The 15,370-nt window shown below is 41.8% G+C and overlaps 1 protein-coding gene across 1 annotated transcript; it reads left to right on the forward strand.

The window, feature by feature from the left end:
• Positions 1-3,419: 3,419 nt before the first annotated feature.
• LOC120755671 (pancreatic lipase-related protein 2-like) lies at positions 3,420-13,867 on the forward strand. The gene is made up of 11 exons (XM_040070996.2): positions 3,420-3,645; positions 4,094-4,219; positions 6,205-6,339; positions 7,381-7,489; positions 8,589-8,708; positions 8,960-9,079; positions 10,559-10,677; positions 10,816-10,945; positions 11,925-12,036; positions 12,375-12,542; positions 13,764-13,867. The coding sequence occupies exons 1-11, from the start codon at positions 3,631-3,633 to the stop codon at positions 13,825-13,827; spliced, it is 1,218 nt and encodes a 405-aa protein (XP_039926930.1). The 5' UTR covers positions 3,420-3,630; the 3' UTR covers positions 13,828-13,867.
• The last annotated feature ends 1,503 nt before the right edge of the window (positions 13,868-15,370 follow it).

Here is a 15,370-nt window from a genome sequence, read left to right on the forward strand (position 1 = left end):
CAGGTCATTCCTGCAGCAGGTGAGCCCTTTGTACCTGCACCTGCTCGGAAAATGCAGATAAGGCAAACCTCAAGTGCTGGAAGGAACTAAACACTGACCAGCTCCTGGATACTGTTTAATTTCAGACACGAACATTTGCAGTGGCCAGTGACAAACCTGAAGGGAAACTCTGAGTAACCAGGCTTTGCAAAACCTGGGACTGACCATTTCACATTAAAAATTACTGTTACTGCTCTGCAAAGCATGGCATGAGTGAGCCTCCTGCAGCTGTAAGAGACCAAGGCAGTCAATATTTTTCCTAGTAAAAAGCCAGACTCCGAGTACAAACTCTTCCTCTGAATAGGAAAAAGGAGTTAATAATTTATTTACCCCCATTTCCCCATGTTTGATGAATGGCTTGCAAGCATTTGGGCAGATAAACTTCTAAGAAATAGGGGTAGAAATACCATGAGAACACATTTATGAGACTTGTGAATGAATTTTTTTTAAGAAAAACCCCAATCCTTTTTATCCTTGACTAAACACAAGCCTGTAGAAGATTAAAAGCATAATAAACACAAGTCTGAGGTTCAGCCAGAGAGACCTGCAGTTCTGAGTCCTGCAAGTCTCCTGAGGAATTAACACATGGTGATGAAAACGTGAACAATGCTGGGAAGCTCCACAGAGTCCCAAGAGAGAGCCACAGCATCCTGCAGCACCATAAATCCAGTCCTCTACTCTGCCTGCTTCCTATTCCTATGCCTACATCTTCTTCAGAATTGGAGAAACATAGCTGTGTCTTCATTTATCACTTTTTTTTTTTTTTTAATCAAAACCCCATCCTTCTTCCAAAGCCCCCAGCTGCAAGGCCACAAGGACCAGAGCATCTCCTCCAGGCACAGAGCAGCATGCATTGATTGTACTGAGGGACCTGCATCCCAGCCCTGCCCAGCCTTCCCCAAGGAGAAGCAAGCAGCTGAAATCCAGCCGACCACAGCCTGAGGAATTGTCCATTTATTCTGTCTGACATGTATTATTACAGTACTGAGTAAGAGCAGCAGACTAACAGATAAAATCCTAACTCAAACATTTTCCACCAGCTCTTAAATTAAATGGGAAAAACTGTTCCCCCTTCATTTTGAACAAGTGTTAAATCTTGTCAGCTCGCTGGGGCATGAACTGATTCCACTGACACAAACCTATTTACAAAGCAAAATCCCACTTCAGCTGAAGGCAGGAGCACTGAGCTCTCCATCAGTATCAAAGGTGGTGTCTTAATAAAGACTAGAATTCAGCTGCTTAAAGAAATAGCTGTTTAAGCTCCATTAGCCCCGCTGATAGCAGTGGAACACCTGGTGTCCATTTGGTCATTCCCAGAGGTAGAGATCAGGGAAAATCAACTCTGCAAACGTTTAAGGTCATAAAGTATAACCAAGCTGACAAAGCTCTCTAAGGGGAGTCAGCTCAGGTCTCATTTCTTCTTGAGTTCACTTAAAGCCTTCTTCTAGAGATAAACAGGTCCAAGGGGTTGCCAGACCTAGCCTTTGCATTTTCAGAGGCTGCTTTTCACCTTTTAGTTGATGTTTCTACTAGAGCAATCTACAGAACATTGTAGCATTCCAGCCGTATCTCAACGTCTGGGGGAATTTTGTATATTATTTGTATATATTTCCAGTGTGTTTGCTCTCAATTCGTCACTCAGAACTTTTCTCAAAGCTTGGGTTACATGGGTAGTACAGAAAGTATCCCAGGGGTTACTCAACTGTCCTTCTACACCTACTTATTTCAGCAAGGAAATCAAAGGGATGCCAGGAGAAGGTCAAACTCTTTCACTATGAAAAGAATATAACAAGCCCACTAAGAGTTTTCCAAGAGGGATAAGCCTTCATCAAAAGACCCAGAAAACACAGGAGCATTTCACATCTGAAGTCACTTGATACAGGTCAAGGAATGGGACTTAAAAATTATGTGGGGTTCCCTACTAACTCCCCCAGGAGGTCTCCTACACCCCAACTACACAACACCAAACATAAAAGCCTTCCCAGCCAAGACACACAGATCCATATAATTATCTTTCATGGGCCACTTTTGATGAGTTGCTGCCTGGGAATTACCAACTTCTGGAGCTCCAATCATGTTGTGGGGTCCAGCTCAAGAAATCTAAGTCCATGGATTTTGGAGCTACCAGAGAAACCAGCCATTATCTCTAAACTATAATCTGAACTAAACAAATACTCCTATCTTTCTAGAAACATTTCCAAGGATATAGCAGACTATAAAAATCCATGCAAAGTTCACACATTAATGCCAGGAGCTTCAAGGCTTCAAAGTAAGTAGCTCGGGTCTGGGGGTTTTTCCTTGTGCATTCTCGGATTTGTGGCTTCTCGCAGCACAGGAGTGTGAAGGGGAATGGCAGCTCACGTTCTGCTAGTCCTAATGCGAATTCCAAAGTAGCTCCTATGCATCTGATTAGAAGGGAAAAAAATCACCTCAGGTTTAAGCTGTGCTTTTGTGTATTTATGGCCCCCCAGTCTCTCCCGGAGCAAGCAAATACGAAGCTGACTCACACCGGTCTGGCACACAGCAGTCAGGGATATATCCTGCAGAAACAACACTCTGCTCACCTTGAGAAAATTCAGCACCAGGGGGCTGAGTGTGCTTGCTAAACGAGTGAGTTAGCAAATCCTAGCTGCTTCTTTTTCTACTGTTCCAGATGCTTGGAGTTTGGATTCTGGCGCTGTTTCTTCTCAGCGCAGCAGAAGGTAAGCATATGGGGTTAGTGTTTGTATTGCCTTCCTATGCTGCTTTATTTTCCATCTATTTTCTAGGTATTATTCTACACCCTGGTGCATTAAAACTAACTGATTGAGGTTAATGTTGTTCACTTTTCCATACAGGAACGGTGAGATGAGAGTATGCATGTTGTCTTTCTTCTTCACTCTGGGAATTCTGCCCCAGGAGTGAGCAAGAAAAGTCGATTTTCCTATCTCAGAACAAAGCTACTGCTCTGCTAAACACAGAGAATTATTTCTTGCACTCTTATTAGTGATGGAAATGGAAAAGAAGCCAGGGCCAGGGGCCAGAGGCAGTCTAATGAGGATATAGCTTTGTATTCAGCAGAAGACACTGGCTTGTGTAGTGTAAGTCTTCTCATGTAAGCTGTTCAGCATAGTCTCAATTCATTGCTGATTATCTGCAATATTTTGGCTTGGCATTAGGAGAAATTCACCAGCTGTCTCTGCCTTGGGCAAAGCAACTGCTGGGAGAGGACACCACAGAGGAACTCCTCTGAAGGCTTTGTTGAGGAGCAATAGGGTGGCTTCTCTCCTTGGGGCAAACTGCAGCCTCTCAAGATCTGGGAAAGGGCAACTGCTGGTCCTGGCTTTCTGTAAACTGTGGGATTTTCAAGAGGGGAAAAAAAAAAAGACCCCCAGAGAAGCCATGCTATGAGTTCTGACTGCTCTATTTCTCTGCTCATTCACACATTATTGTTTTGGTCTTCATGCTACAGGCGATGAGGTTTGCTTTGACAGGCTCGGGTGCTTCACGGATGATATACCATGGTCCGGGACTACGGAAAGGCCAGTCTACAAATTACCCTGGAAACCAGAGAAAATAGACACTCACTTCTACCTGTACACTAGAGAAAACATGGATGACTCTCAGGTAAGAACTGTTGTGGTTTAAACCTTAGTGAATCACATGCAAAAATTGTTAGTAAACACAGACTCCAGCTGTGTTCCAGAAAAGTGTTAAGAATGGCCAAACCTACACTTTATTCAAAAGATCACCTCTTCCAGCTCCTTGGCAGGATTCCCCACTGGGAAACTGAGTATTTTGGGGTGATTTTTTTCCACAGATAAAATCAAAGCATGCTGAAATCTTGTCTGCTCTAAGATAGGTGTCAAAACTGGCTTCGAATGGAGATACACATAAACCTTTATGTGCACTCTTGCAGATGAGTTCAATAATGCAAAACTTTTAAACACCTGCACAGATAAGCACAGTTCAGGTCTTTGCAATTTTGAAAACTTATTTACAGAAAGCAGGTTTAAAGATTTATCAAGATCTTATCTTTGCTAATTTTCTTATTTTAAAATCTATATTAATATAGGACGTGTCTGCTGCTGATAAGTCGACAATCGAGGTCTCAAATTTTAATGCAAGCAGAAAGACCAAATTCATTGTGCATGGATTTATAGACAGTGGAGAAGAAAACTGGCTGTCAGACATGTGCAAGGTAGGTACCACAGGGAGACCCTTAGTTTGCATTTATAAACACATTTATAGAAATTGTCTGTTTTCTCTATTTCGAATCAATTTTTCTCATGGTATTTGTAGTGATAAGAAAGGGACAAATAGTTCACCTTCTCAGATTGTTACCAAATTGAATATGTAGCTTTGCACCTTGAGGAAAGGCATGAGATAAAATGCATTCAGCTTTTCTCCTGGGTGAAGTGAGTGAGAAGAAGATTTGACTCAGTAAGAGCCTTTTTTCTTGGTAAAAAGAACACAAACCCTGGAGCAAGATACTGGCTAGGGTGGGGGTGATTCCCGAAATAACTGCAGCCTCATAGCTCCTGTATCCTATTCCCCCAGCCAAGAGAAGGTTTCTAGATGTGGAAGGTCTATCAGGAAGGTTTGGGCTGCCTTATGGATGCTGGAGGCTGAGCACAGGGGCTGACCATTACCAAAAGCAGTAAGAAATGTACATCCAAAGGGGACCTCAAGGGGGGCATTTCGAACAAAGCCTTCAATCTAGGACTTGATATGAGCACTGAATGTAGTAAAGCACTCTGCTTTATTGATTTTTGTGCTCATTCCACAAATTATTTCTTAACCCTGTCCCTATGCAAAGTGCTGTTACAGCTTGTGGTTTTCTCAAGTCCTCCAAACATGCTTTTAATTGCAGCTGGAGCTAATAAAAGCCCGTAGTCACGCAGCTCAGAGCAAAATACCTCTTGATGGCACTTTGAGGATAAGGCTTTTCAACCATTCAACAGAACTACAATTTTTTTAAATAATGTATTCCTATTTTGCTTATGAGAACACTATGAGGAACAATGTGAAACTAAAACCAAGGTATTCTGCATTTATTGCATCCCCTTTGCCTGCTTCTTTTTGATGCTAGACCAAAAGAAAGGAAAAATGATGGGTGATTGTTGTATTTGTCAGTTAACAATTTGTTTAAAGTATCAGAAGCCGATTGATGTTTTTATAGTTTTCTGTCTTATATTTTGCACTCTTAAAACAGAGCTTTATTTCCTGGAACTTCACAATCAATGAGGTAGCTCACAATTTTTTTCAGCTATTCCCTTAAACCAAATTGATCAATTTTCCAGGAGGCAGAGGCATGCAATAAATCCTTAAATTCTTCATCTATTACAGTAGCCTGTGTTTCATCACAATACTCTAGTTCATATTTAGAAACAAATTGGTGTCAGTGAATCTTTTCAATGAAGAGTGGAGCAAAGGGGTTGGTGAATACATCGATCCTCCTATGTGTATCTGTTACTTGCTTTCCTTCCCATTAAGCAATATCCTATCTGCATATTGATTTTTACCACTTCTAGTACGCTCACAGACATTTTTATTGCCTTTTTTGTTGTTTGTCAGTTGCTGCCATATACTTAAGCTGCTAAAACAAAATACTTTTAGCCAAACAATCCAGCTCAGTGGATAACAGTAAACCTTTTGATTCTGTGGCAAAGTCTCTGCCTGCACATGCATATTTCCAAATAAAGCCATAAATCCAAAATGAACGCCCAGCAGTTTATATGCCATCTTATAAAAACACATTCTCTTCATTACCAATCTGGATCAGAAAACCACTCTTGACTTTTACTATCAAAAATATTCTAATTGAATTTGGGTTAAAGTAGCACTTTTAAATCACTGAAGTGGATAGGTGCATAAGTAAAGCTCTTATTCAGTGTTACATACCAAGCCTGAAAATAAAAATTGAAACTTTCATTATTGACACTGTTTTCCTTTCTGTAAAAAATACTGCTCTGGGTATTTGAAATGATTACTACATTACATATCAGGCTCTTTCAGCATTGTGTGATCACACAAACCCCTCTGAGCACACATCCATGCTACAGCTTTGGTTTTAAAACATTCTCATACGAGTTCACCCAACATTTAGTAGCTGAGCCACAATGACCAACATGAACTGATCCCATACCGTATTTACCATGGTTTTTACTTTGCTTTACAAAACAGAGGATGCTTACTGTGGAAGATGTGAACTGCATCTGTGTGGACTGGAAGAAAGGTGGAAGGTGTCAGTACACCCAGGCATCGAACAACGTCCGTGTCGTGGGCGCTGAAATCGCTTATTTTATAAATGTTCTCATGGTAAGAGTCTGCTGTTTCTAAAGCTATAGCTAAAATACTGAACTCAAAGAAAAACAGCTCTGGAACTTTCACAAATGTGGATGTAACCAGCAGAAAAAATATTGTTCTCTACTCCATGATCAGCTGTGCTGAAAACTTTTTTTTTTTAAAGGAGGGTACTGTGTGATAGCAGCAGGGCCTGACAAAATAAGGAGAGGAAATACATTTGTAGAAATAATTTCTATAAGAAATCCTCATAGTACAGCCAAAGAATTACTCTGTAGATGTTAACAAATGCAGTGTAAATCTTTTAAATATGCAGAAATAATGGATGTGGTAAACTTCTTTTGCATGGAGACAGAACCAGAGAGCTCACAAAGACACCAGAAAATGTTGGCTGGTGGCAAGCAGGACCCACCAGCTGCCCCAGGGAAAGCTGTGGAGGACAGTGCCCAAACCCACAGGAGATGCCCCCTTTTGCAGCCAGTGTCACATGGGAAGAGAAACTTGGTCTGAAGCCTTCTCTCAACCCAATTGCTTTCAACACAAATTTCCCATAAAAGAACTATAAACAGCTAAAACCAGAGAGCGTGCTGCATCTAGCCGTGCTCTGACCCGCCTCTCACTCCCCACATCTGCATTGCAGCTACTGAATTCCTGCCCAAAAAGGCTGAAGGCATCTCCCCTCTCATGCCCCCCCCCCCCCCCAGCTGTGCACGGTGCTGCCAGGTGTAACCAAGGGTTCCTGCCTGGCCACCCCTTGCAAGCCAGACGAGCATTCTGTGAATCCCAAGGGGACCTCTGGAAAGATACAGAGCCTCTCAGGACTCTTGGCAGAGCTGTCTGGAGCTATAACAACCTCCAAACCAGGGCAGCAGCTGAGTAAGGAGGTTTGGAAAATCTGTGTGTTGGACAGAAGTAACCGGCAAAAGAGACGCTGAAATCCTATAGGAGTTCCTGAGTCAGCAGGCAAACTAAAAATCACTTTCCAGCCCTTTTGAAGTCCTCCCCGTTGGTGATGAGCAGGGACGTAGCGATGTCTGTTTGTTGCTGTTTTGTCAGGATGACTATGGCTACTCTCCAGCTGACGTTCACATCATCGGGCACAGCCTGGGAGCGCACGTGGCGGGCGAGGCCGGCCGGAGGCGCCCGGGCATCGGCAGGATAACGGGTGAGTGACCGCAGCCAGGCTCACAGCACAGCCACCAAACCAAGCCAAACCCAACCCTGCTGCTCACCCGCCCTTGTCATCGCACCTGCGGGCTGCGGCGTAGCCAGGGGTAATGAAATATGGCAGAACTCAGCCCTTTCTCACCCTGCCCCGAGGAGCAGTGGGGGGAAAGAGTGTGATAATTATTTTGCTTGCAAGCGTGTTACGCAGCAAATGGGATTTTTTTTTTTTTTTTTAAAAACGTGTTCAGCACTTCCAGAGTTTAAAGCTGTGGGTTTGATCTCCTTAATCATCATGTAGGCAATGCCAAGGGCGTTGTGCATTAGGCAGAGTGGCCTTTCGTGCATAAAAGATAATTTTGGGCATTATTAACAAAACGCTTTTCAACTGTTATTTTTCCTCGGGGATTTCAGGCTTGGTGAAACTCGGACTAATAGTCTACAAAATTCGGTTTAAAAGCAAGCCCAAAATATGCTGCCTAGGGACAAGAAGAGATGCAAGTATAAGGCAGCAAAAAAACTGTACTATTTGCAAGACTTTACAAGCACCTGAAAATGCTGCAGCACTTTGGGAAGCAAATTGATTGAATTTTCTGCTAAGCTCAAAGCTCATTGCTTCAAAACTAGATAAATTTCCCAGAATCTTACTGGAGCCTCATGCAGGCAACATCTCCAAGTAGGTGGTAAGCTATCAGAACAAATTCCTCTGAGTACTCTCAAGCAAGGGACTCTAGAAATCACGCAGATGGATCAGTTACTTGGGATGTAGACACAGTAACCTCAGTTTGAACAATGTTATTAAAGAGAAGTTCAATTAAAAAAAAAATATATATATATATATTCCAAGTGCTGGCATTCAGTATTGCCCTAAGCTTGAAAAGGAATAGAATTTGATATGCTTCCCACAGGTGACTTCCTGGGAGAAAAACCACTTGGCAAGAGAGAGCACATATCCTCATTTTATTAATGCCTGTATTACTTATATATGAGGAACCATATGCAACAACATTTGTGATATTAATCATATACAATCAATTACTGATGTGTAAGATGATCCTACATCTCTTTATTTATACATAACACGTCTCTTTTCCTCTCAGGACTGGACCCTGCACAACCTTATTTTCAAGGCACTCCAGCTGAAGTCAGACTGGACAAATCTGATGCAGACTTTGTTGACGTTATCCACACAGACTCGGCTCCCACAATCCCCAACTTAGGTGAGCATGCAGCTCTACTGTGCTGATTATTCATTATTTACTGTGCTGAATTATTTATGCCCTGTGGCACTTAAGTGTTCTGATTGTTCACCGAGGCTCTTGTGCTGTGGCAGAACAGAGCAAATTCACCACTTCAGTCACTAACAGCTCCTCTCCTAAAACACCACGCACAGGCAAACTCGAAGCCAGCAGCTGCAGGTATGAGATAACATTAACCCAAAACATGCTTACCCCTGTTTCAAACACTGCAGGTTTTGGCATGAGACCAGCTGTTGGACACATTGACTTTTATCCAAATGGAGGAGAGGAGATGCCGGGGTGTGAGAAGAACCCTGTCTCCCAGATTGTAGATCTTGATGGCATCTGGGAAGGTAAGGGTGTTGTTTGCTTTATAAATTCAGGGGAAGGCCACCCCCTCAAAGTGTAGCCACTTATACTTTCCTTAATTCAGGTGTTTTGCATTAGCTTTTGGTGCATCCACCAGCAATAGCAGCTGCAGACTGCAGTGAAACTGTTAAAAATGTTCAAACCACACCGCTTTTCCAGAGCTTATTAAAAAATAAACAAGACAAAGGGTTTGCCCCTGGACAATGTGTTTCCTCTAAAGGATTTAATATCAGAAACAAAAGTTGCTGGAGCTGTGCCAAAAAATTTTGAAGGGTCTTTAACAACACGTTGCATTTTGTGTCTAATTGCCCAGCAGCAGCACTGGTGGAATTGGGCAAAGATGTTCACAGCTACTCCAGAGAAAGTGTCTGCAGCTGAAATCTTCGGAAACAGAGCAATTAATTCGATTCCTTGTTAAATTGCAGATTACAATCTGAGTTGCATTGAAGTGATGTCATTGTGTCTATTTTTAGGCAGCTAAAAAAAGATTGGCACGTAGTCTCTCAAATACAGAGTTCTTTGTTGTTTTAGGTGGTTATAATAAAATCCCTAAGTATCAGATGATTCCTGTGTATCTTTCTTAAATGAAATTGCACATAAGATTAAAAAAAAAACGAAAAACAAACAAACAAAAAAACCCGAAGATTTTCTGCTGTGGAGATTTTTCAATACATTATCTGAGCTCTTTCTTACACTACTGCAAACACCTTAAACTGTGGAAATGCATTATTAACTGGTTTGTGATAGCTAGCCTTTTACTCCAGGTTTTATTCAATGCAGCTGAAGGCATTACTTTTTCATTCTTCACCCCCCCCCCCCTTTTTTTTTTTTTTTTTTTTTTTTTTGATAGAGCAAACTTGTTATCAATAATGGGGAATTAAAGCACAAAGAAATAACTGCATAGTGTATGGTCTTCTTTTTAACTTAAAGTCAGGAAAATACAGGCAACACAAAGGAAAATAATATATTCATTATTTTAATTTTAAGAGTCTCCCTTTCTTAAGCACCCCCCAAATAATAATAATTTTGTTTTGAAGCCCTCAGCTGGAGCAAATCAGCACTGCCCTAGGAAGTTCGCTGTTAAATACTTTTCATTCGGTTTTCTTTTGTTATGGTAATGAAACTGTTGCCTACAAAAGACCTGCTTCAGGCAGCTCTCGTTTCTATTGTTAAACTCGGTCAGATTTCGTGAATGAGTGTTTTTTGAGGGGCAGGGGTGGGCTGAGCTGCACAGGGGGTCCGCACAAAGCATTTCGAGTTTGCGTTTTGTACCTGTTGAGCCAGTGACATTCCTTGGGGCGTGAGTGCGCCAGAAGCCAGTGAGGTTCAGCCCGATGATGTTCGATAACCCCGAGAACCGTGACGAGGCTTTTGAGGAGGAACGATGCATGCCAGTGACATGGGTTTCTCTTTCCTCGAGTGGTGAGAGAAAAGGAGAATAATCTGGTGGCATCTTCTCACAGGGACTCGGGACTTCGTGGCTTGCAATCACTTGCGGAGTTACAAGTACTACTCGGACAGTATCATCTACCCCGACGGATTTTTAGGCTACGCTTGCGCTTCATATGATCTTTTCCAATCAGTAAGTATTTCTCAGAGCTTCGGGATGGAGCCGATTGAAAGCATCGTTCAAAATAAATGCTTTGACTAATTTTATTTTTTTTTTCTTTTCCTTGGCTGGCTGGATAATGTTATTAATGGATATGTTTGTTTTTACTAGGGGAGCTGTTTCCCGTGCCCAAAAGAGGGATGCCCAAATATGGGTCACTATGCAGACAAATTCAAGGGCAAATTTCAAAGTGACTTCGTGAAACTTTACCTGAATACTAAAGAAAACAAGGATTTTCCTCGTGAGTTTTGAGTGCTTCCACTGCTACATACCCTTTGTAAAAATTTTATTTTCCTGTTGGACAGTTAGCTCTAGCAGATGAACAGATCTTATCACAGTGCAAAGTCTCTTCTGTTCTTCATGCCTTTTCCTCTTTTGGTCCACCATCAATGCAGGTTTGGAGCCCTAAAGTACAAGAAAACTGCTGACAAACTCTAGAGTGGAGGTTAGTGGAGGTTACTGAGATGTTTGGTGGATTACAAAGTTCAAGGAGAAAGGAGGAGAGACAATGCACAGAAGCTGCAGAAAGGGAAATTCTTATTAAATAGTATGAAAACTGCAGTCACGGTGGCAGTGGTTAAATGCAGGAAGAGGGGCCCAGGGAAGGTGGGAAATCTCCGTCATTGGAAATGCCAAAAACTCCATTGGACGAAGGCCAGGAACAAGCTGATCACAGCTGGTGTCAGAACTGGATGGACAAGATGACCTCCTTTACAAGCTCAGTTATCCTAAATGCCAGCTCCCACAACACACTGCTTAGTTTGCCCCTGTAAGCACAAATCAGAATCTTTCTGAGCTCCTTTTGCTAATTACACACTGAAAGGAAGTTCCCACCCACAAAAATTATTTTCCTGGAGCTTCAGAATTTTTTCCTGCTGCTTAGATTCTGTATCTGTATCTACCCCCAAAACCCCTTTATTTCCAGCTTCACTCTGTATGAAAACCTTCATGGTCAAAATGCTGAGATCTGTGTCGTATTTACGATGATATAGGCTAGTTTTCTCTTTTTTTCTCTTCCAGAAAGTTACACAAAAGTCTTCCATTTTTCATGTTGATCCCATTAGGACATAATGACAGATTTTACTCACTGGTGTCTTTTATCTTCTGGTCTCAACTATAGTGTACTCACAGGAAAACAAAACAAAACACCCTAGAATTTGATATTTTGGGGGCTGTTTCTCACTGGGTGCAGTCTAAATCACTGGTTTTTTTCTGTGTAGTTTGGAGGTACAAGGTAACCGTGACCCTCTCTGGAAGGAGGAAAGTAAATGGATATGTAAATGTTGCCCTGTATGGCAATGATGGGAACACAAAGCAGTACCAGATCACCAAGTAAGTTAAAAATTCAACAGAAAAGAAAGTTTTCTTCTAGAACACTTAATTTATATTTGTAATTAATAATTCTGTTTAAACTTATCTTATGAAGAGAGAGAAAAAAAAAAAAAAGGCAGCGTATCAGGCCCACCTGCCTTTGCTGCCTCTGAAAAATAGTGATTTGGGATGAATTACATCAGAAATCTGGCAATAATGTTGCTACCAGATAATAGGATAAACATTGTCTCTCTGCTAAATTTCTACCCTCTTGCCACCACAGCAGAGCCTTTGACAAGACTGGTAATTAACAGTAAACGTTGCTGTGCCTCACATCCATAAAATGCTGTTTTTCACAGGGGTGCCCTCAAACCAGACAACACTTACACAGCCTATATTGATGCAGAAGTTGATGTAGGAGAAATTACCAAGGTTAAATTTCTTTGGAACAACAACTGGATTAACCCAACTCTTCCGAAACTGGGAGCTGCAACTATCACAGTACAAGTTGGAAAAACTGGAAAGGAGTAAGTATATCCCTTGTGAAAATCTTGAAAGTTACTGGAGAAGATAGGTGACAAAATTATAAGTGGAGTAGAAGCCTTTTCACAAGAAAAGCTATTTAAGGCATTAAAATGAAAAGATTCTCCAGCAAACCTTTTATTCCCTTCCTTTCAAGATGCTGTTCATCCATAATTCTATTCACTACTACTTCAACCCTTTGCCTTAAATAACCTCAGACAAAACTGAAAATTTCTCCAGGCTTTAGAAAAGCAAACTTTCTGTATAACCCTTTAGGTGAGAAAAATTAACGCTGGCTTGGATTGTCAGCATCATTCTTGCCAAGCTCCTACTGTCCACACAACCAGATTATTTTGGGGTCTGATTCACTGTCAGCTGGAACCAGCCAAGAATTCCATTGGTGTTGATGACCCCTAAGGTCATGACTGACTGAAGAGGATGGTGATAATAAACCCACCCTTCCCATGAGGAAGGCTAACACTTGGAGCCTGCACTGAAGGGCCATATATAAACCTGAGGGAAAGAGAATAAAATTGATTTCTCTAGACTTTGTGAAATATGGCTTGGATGTTCAGATTATAGAAGGGTGATTCACTGATCCAGTTTTACTGATTTTTCTGGATTTATATACATGAATGCCTTCATTTTCTTGATCAGTTACTTTATTTCATCCACATCTAAGTTGGTATCTAGAACAGAAGGTGCAGTTTAATTGTTAGACCTATTTTCAAGCACACAGTTTAAATTCCACCATTTAAAAGGCAACAATGGATGGTGGAAACAGTTTCAAGCAAAGTGGAATTATTACAGCCAAGCAGAACTTGAACTCACCTTAAAGCAGAGGTCCTAAGTGTGGTTGTAGTTTCCAGTCACCAATCACATTGCTGAATAGACAAAGTGTATTTCTGTGGATAGGAACTCAGCCTTCTACTGGCTTGTGGCCTTTGCACAATTAGTTGTGGCCATCTCTATAGAGATGATAGCATAAAATCTGGGGAAAAAAAGCCCAAACTGAAACATTAAAGTAAGGCAGGCAATAAAGCAGAATGAATACAGTCCATCAATGCTTTCCCCAGCAGAAATATTTCAAATTTAGAAGCTCGGAGTTATTTCTGTTCAGCTGTCTCAAATGATGGGTCAGGTTGTGTTAACATCAAAATAAATCCACTCGTATAATTACAACAACTGCAGACATCTCAAGGTGCTCTCATTTACTTTACCCTCAGGTACCGTTTCTGCGGCTCTGGCACCGTGAGGGAGGACATTCTGCAGACTCTGACTACTTGCTGATTGCATGTTCAGATCCCCAGATCCTTGCTACCAATAAAATACTAGCATTTGCATCAGTAATGCTGGTGGTGTGTGTTGTTTGGGGTGGGTTTCTGTTGGTTTGGGAAGCAGAGGATAGGTCTGTGGATACCTCTCGATAGACAGAATTTTTAGAGTAGCTTTAGGAGTGAATGTGCTGAAACCCATTGAAGAATTCCCCTGCTTTCAGTCTGTTTCAAAATAATTGCAAGTAAGAGGAAAGGGGGCAGGTAACAAAACCAAATTCATTTCTGTCCACATGTAATCCTGCCTCATGTCCCTCAGCGTTCTGCTGGACAAAGGGGCTGTGCCTCCTCTGCGGCCAGAGGAAGCTCATCCTCACTGATAAAACCTCAAAAACTGTGAGGAACCTCATCCTCACTGATAAAAACTCACAGAACTGATGGGGATCTACTGCTACACTGACCTACTGCAACTGGGCACCTTCTCAGTTCCTCCTGAGGTTCCCCAGACTGGGACACTCTGCTCCTTCTGTCTGTCTTTCCTCACCCCAAACACCCTGTCCTGAAGGACATCAACCCCCCCAGCAAGGCTTTAGATTCTGTGCAGTTGTGGAGGTGGAAACGAATTTATTTTGTGTTGGAGTACTGCTTTTCTGCTATAGAAATAAAAAAAGCAGTGGGGATTTTTTGGTGTTGTTGGTGGGGTGTTTTTGTGTTGTGGGTTTTTTTGGTTGGTTTTTTTTGGTGGTGGTTTTTTTTTTTTTTTTTTTTTTTTTTTTTTTTTTTTTTTTTTTTGAGTGTATTCTTCCAGCTCTCACAGGGTGATGGGAAGGAGATAGGGGATGTAAATAATAGACAAAGAAACATCAGCACTGAAGATTAGCAACCTATGGGCATGCTCTGGGCTGAAGTAAGTTCTTTATATAAAAGCCAAAGTGTTCCTTGCTTTAACACAACTGAAGAGAATATCCTCCAGCAATTTCAGTTTTAGTCAGAGACATGCAGGCTTGCTTTTATGTTTAAAAACCTTCTAAAATGGATGTTTGCTTCTTGCCCAGATTAAAAGATACTGTTTGATTTAGATTAGATGTACAGAAGAAGTTCTGTATTATTAGGAGTGTTCAAACTGGCTCAGGTTGCCCTGAGAAGTGGTAGGGTCCATCTCGGGAAAGATTCGACACCAGGCTGGTTGAACTTGCTGAATTCCTGGGGTATTCCCACTGTTACATTCCTTCTCTCCCTGTGCAGCTTCTCAGGCAGCAGCAAGTGCAGCAAGCACACAGCAGAGTTCTCTTTGTGTGTTTTCCTCCCAGACTACGCTGTCCAGAAGGACACTTGATAGCTGACATTTATTTTGTCTCCGTTTTTTCCCAAGTGTAGTCAGAATTACAGTGGTAGAAAATAGAGTCAGGCCTAAAAAATGCAAGGATTTTGAGTTCTTTGTCCTGCGTCAGGCTCTGCTAAGTCCAGCTCTGGGTAGCTCCTGCAAAGCTTTCCTTGGCTTTCCACGGCTGGGCAGGAGGAAGAGGATCCAGCCACAGGAACAGAGGCTTTCACACTTC

This window comes from Hirundo rustica, chromosome 8, assembly GCF_015227805.2.
Source record: "Hirundo rustica isolate bHirRus1 chromosome 8, bHirRus1.pri.v3, whole genome shotgun sequence".
Taxonomy (NCBI): domain Eukaryota; kingdom Metazoa; phylum Chordata; class Aves; order Passeriformes; family Hirundinidae; genus Hirundo; species Hirundo rustica.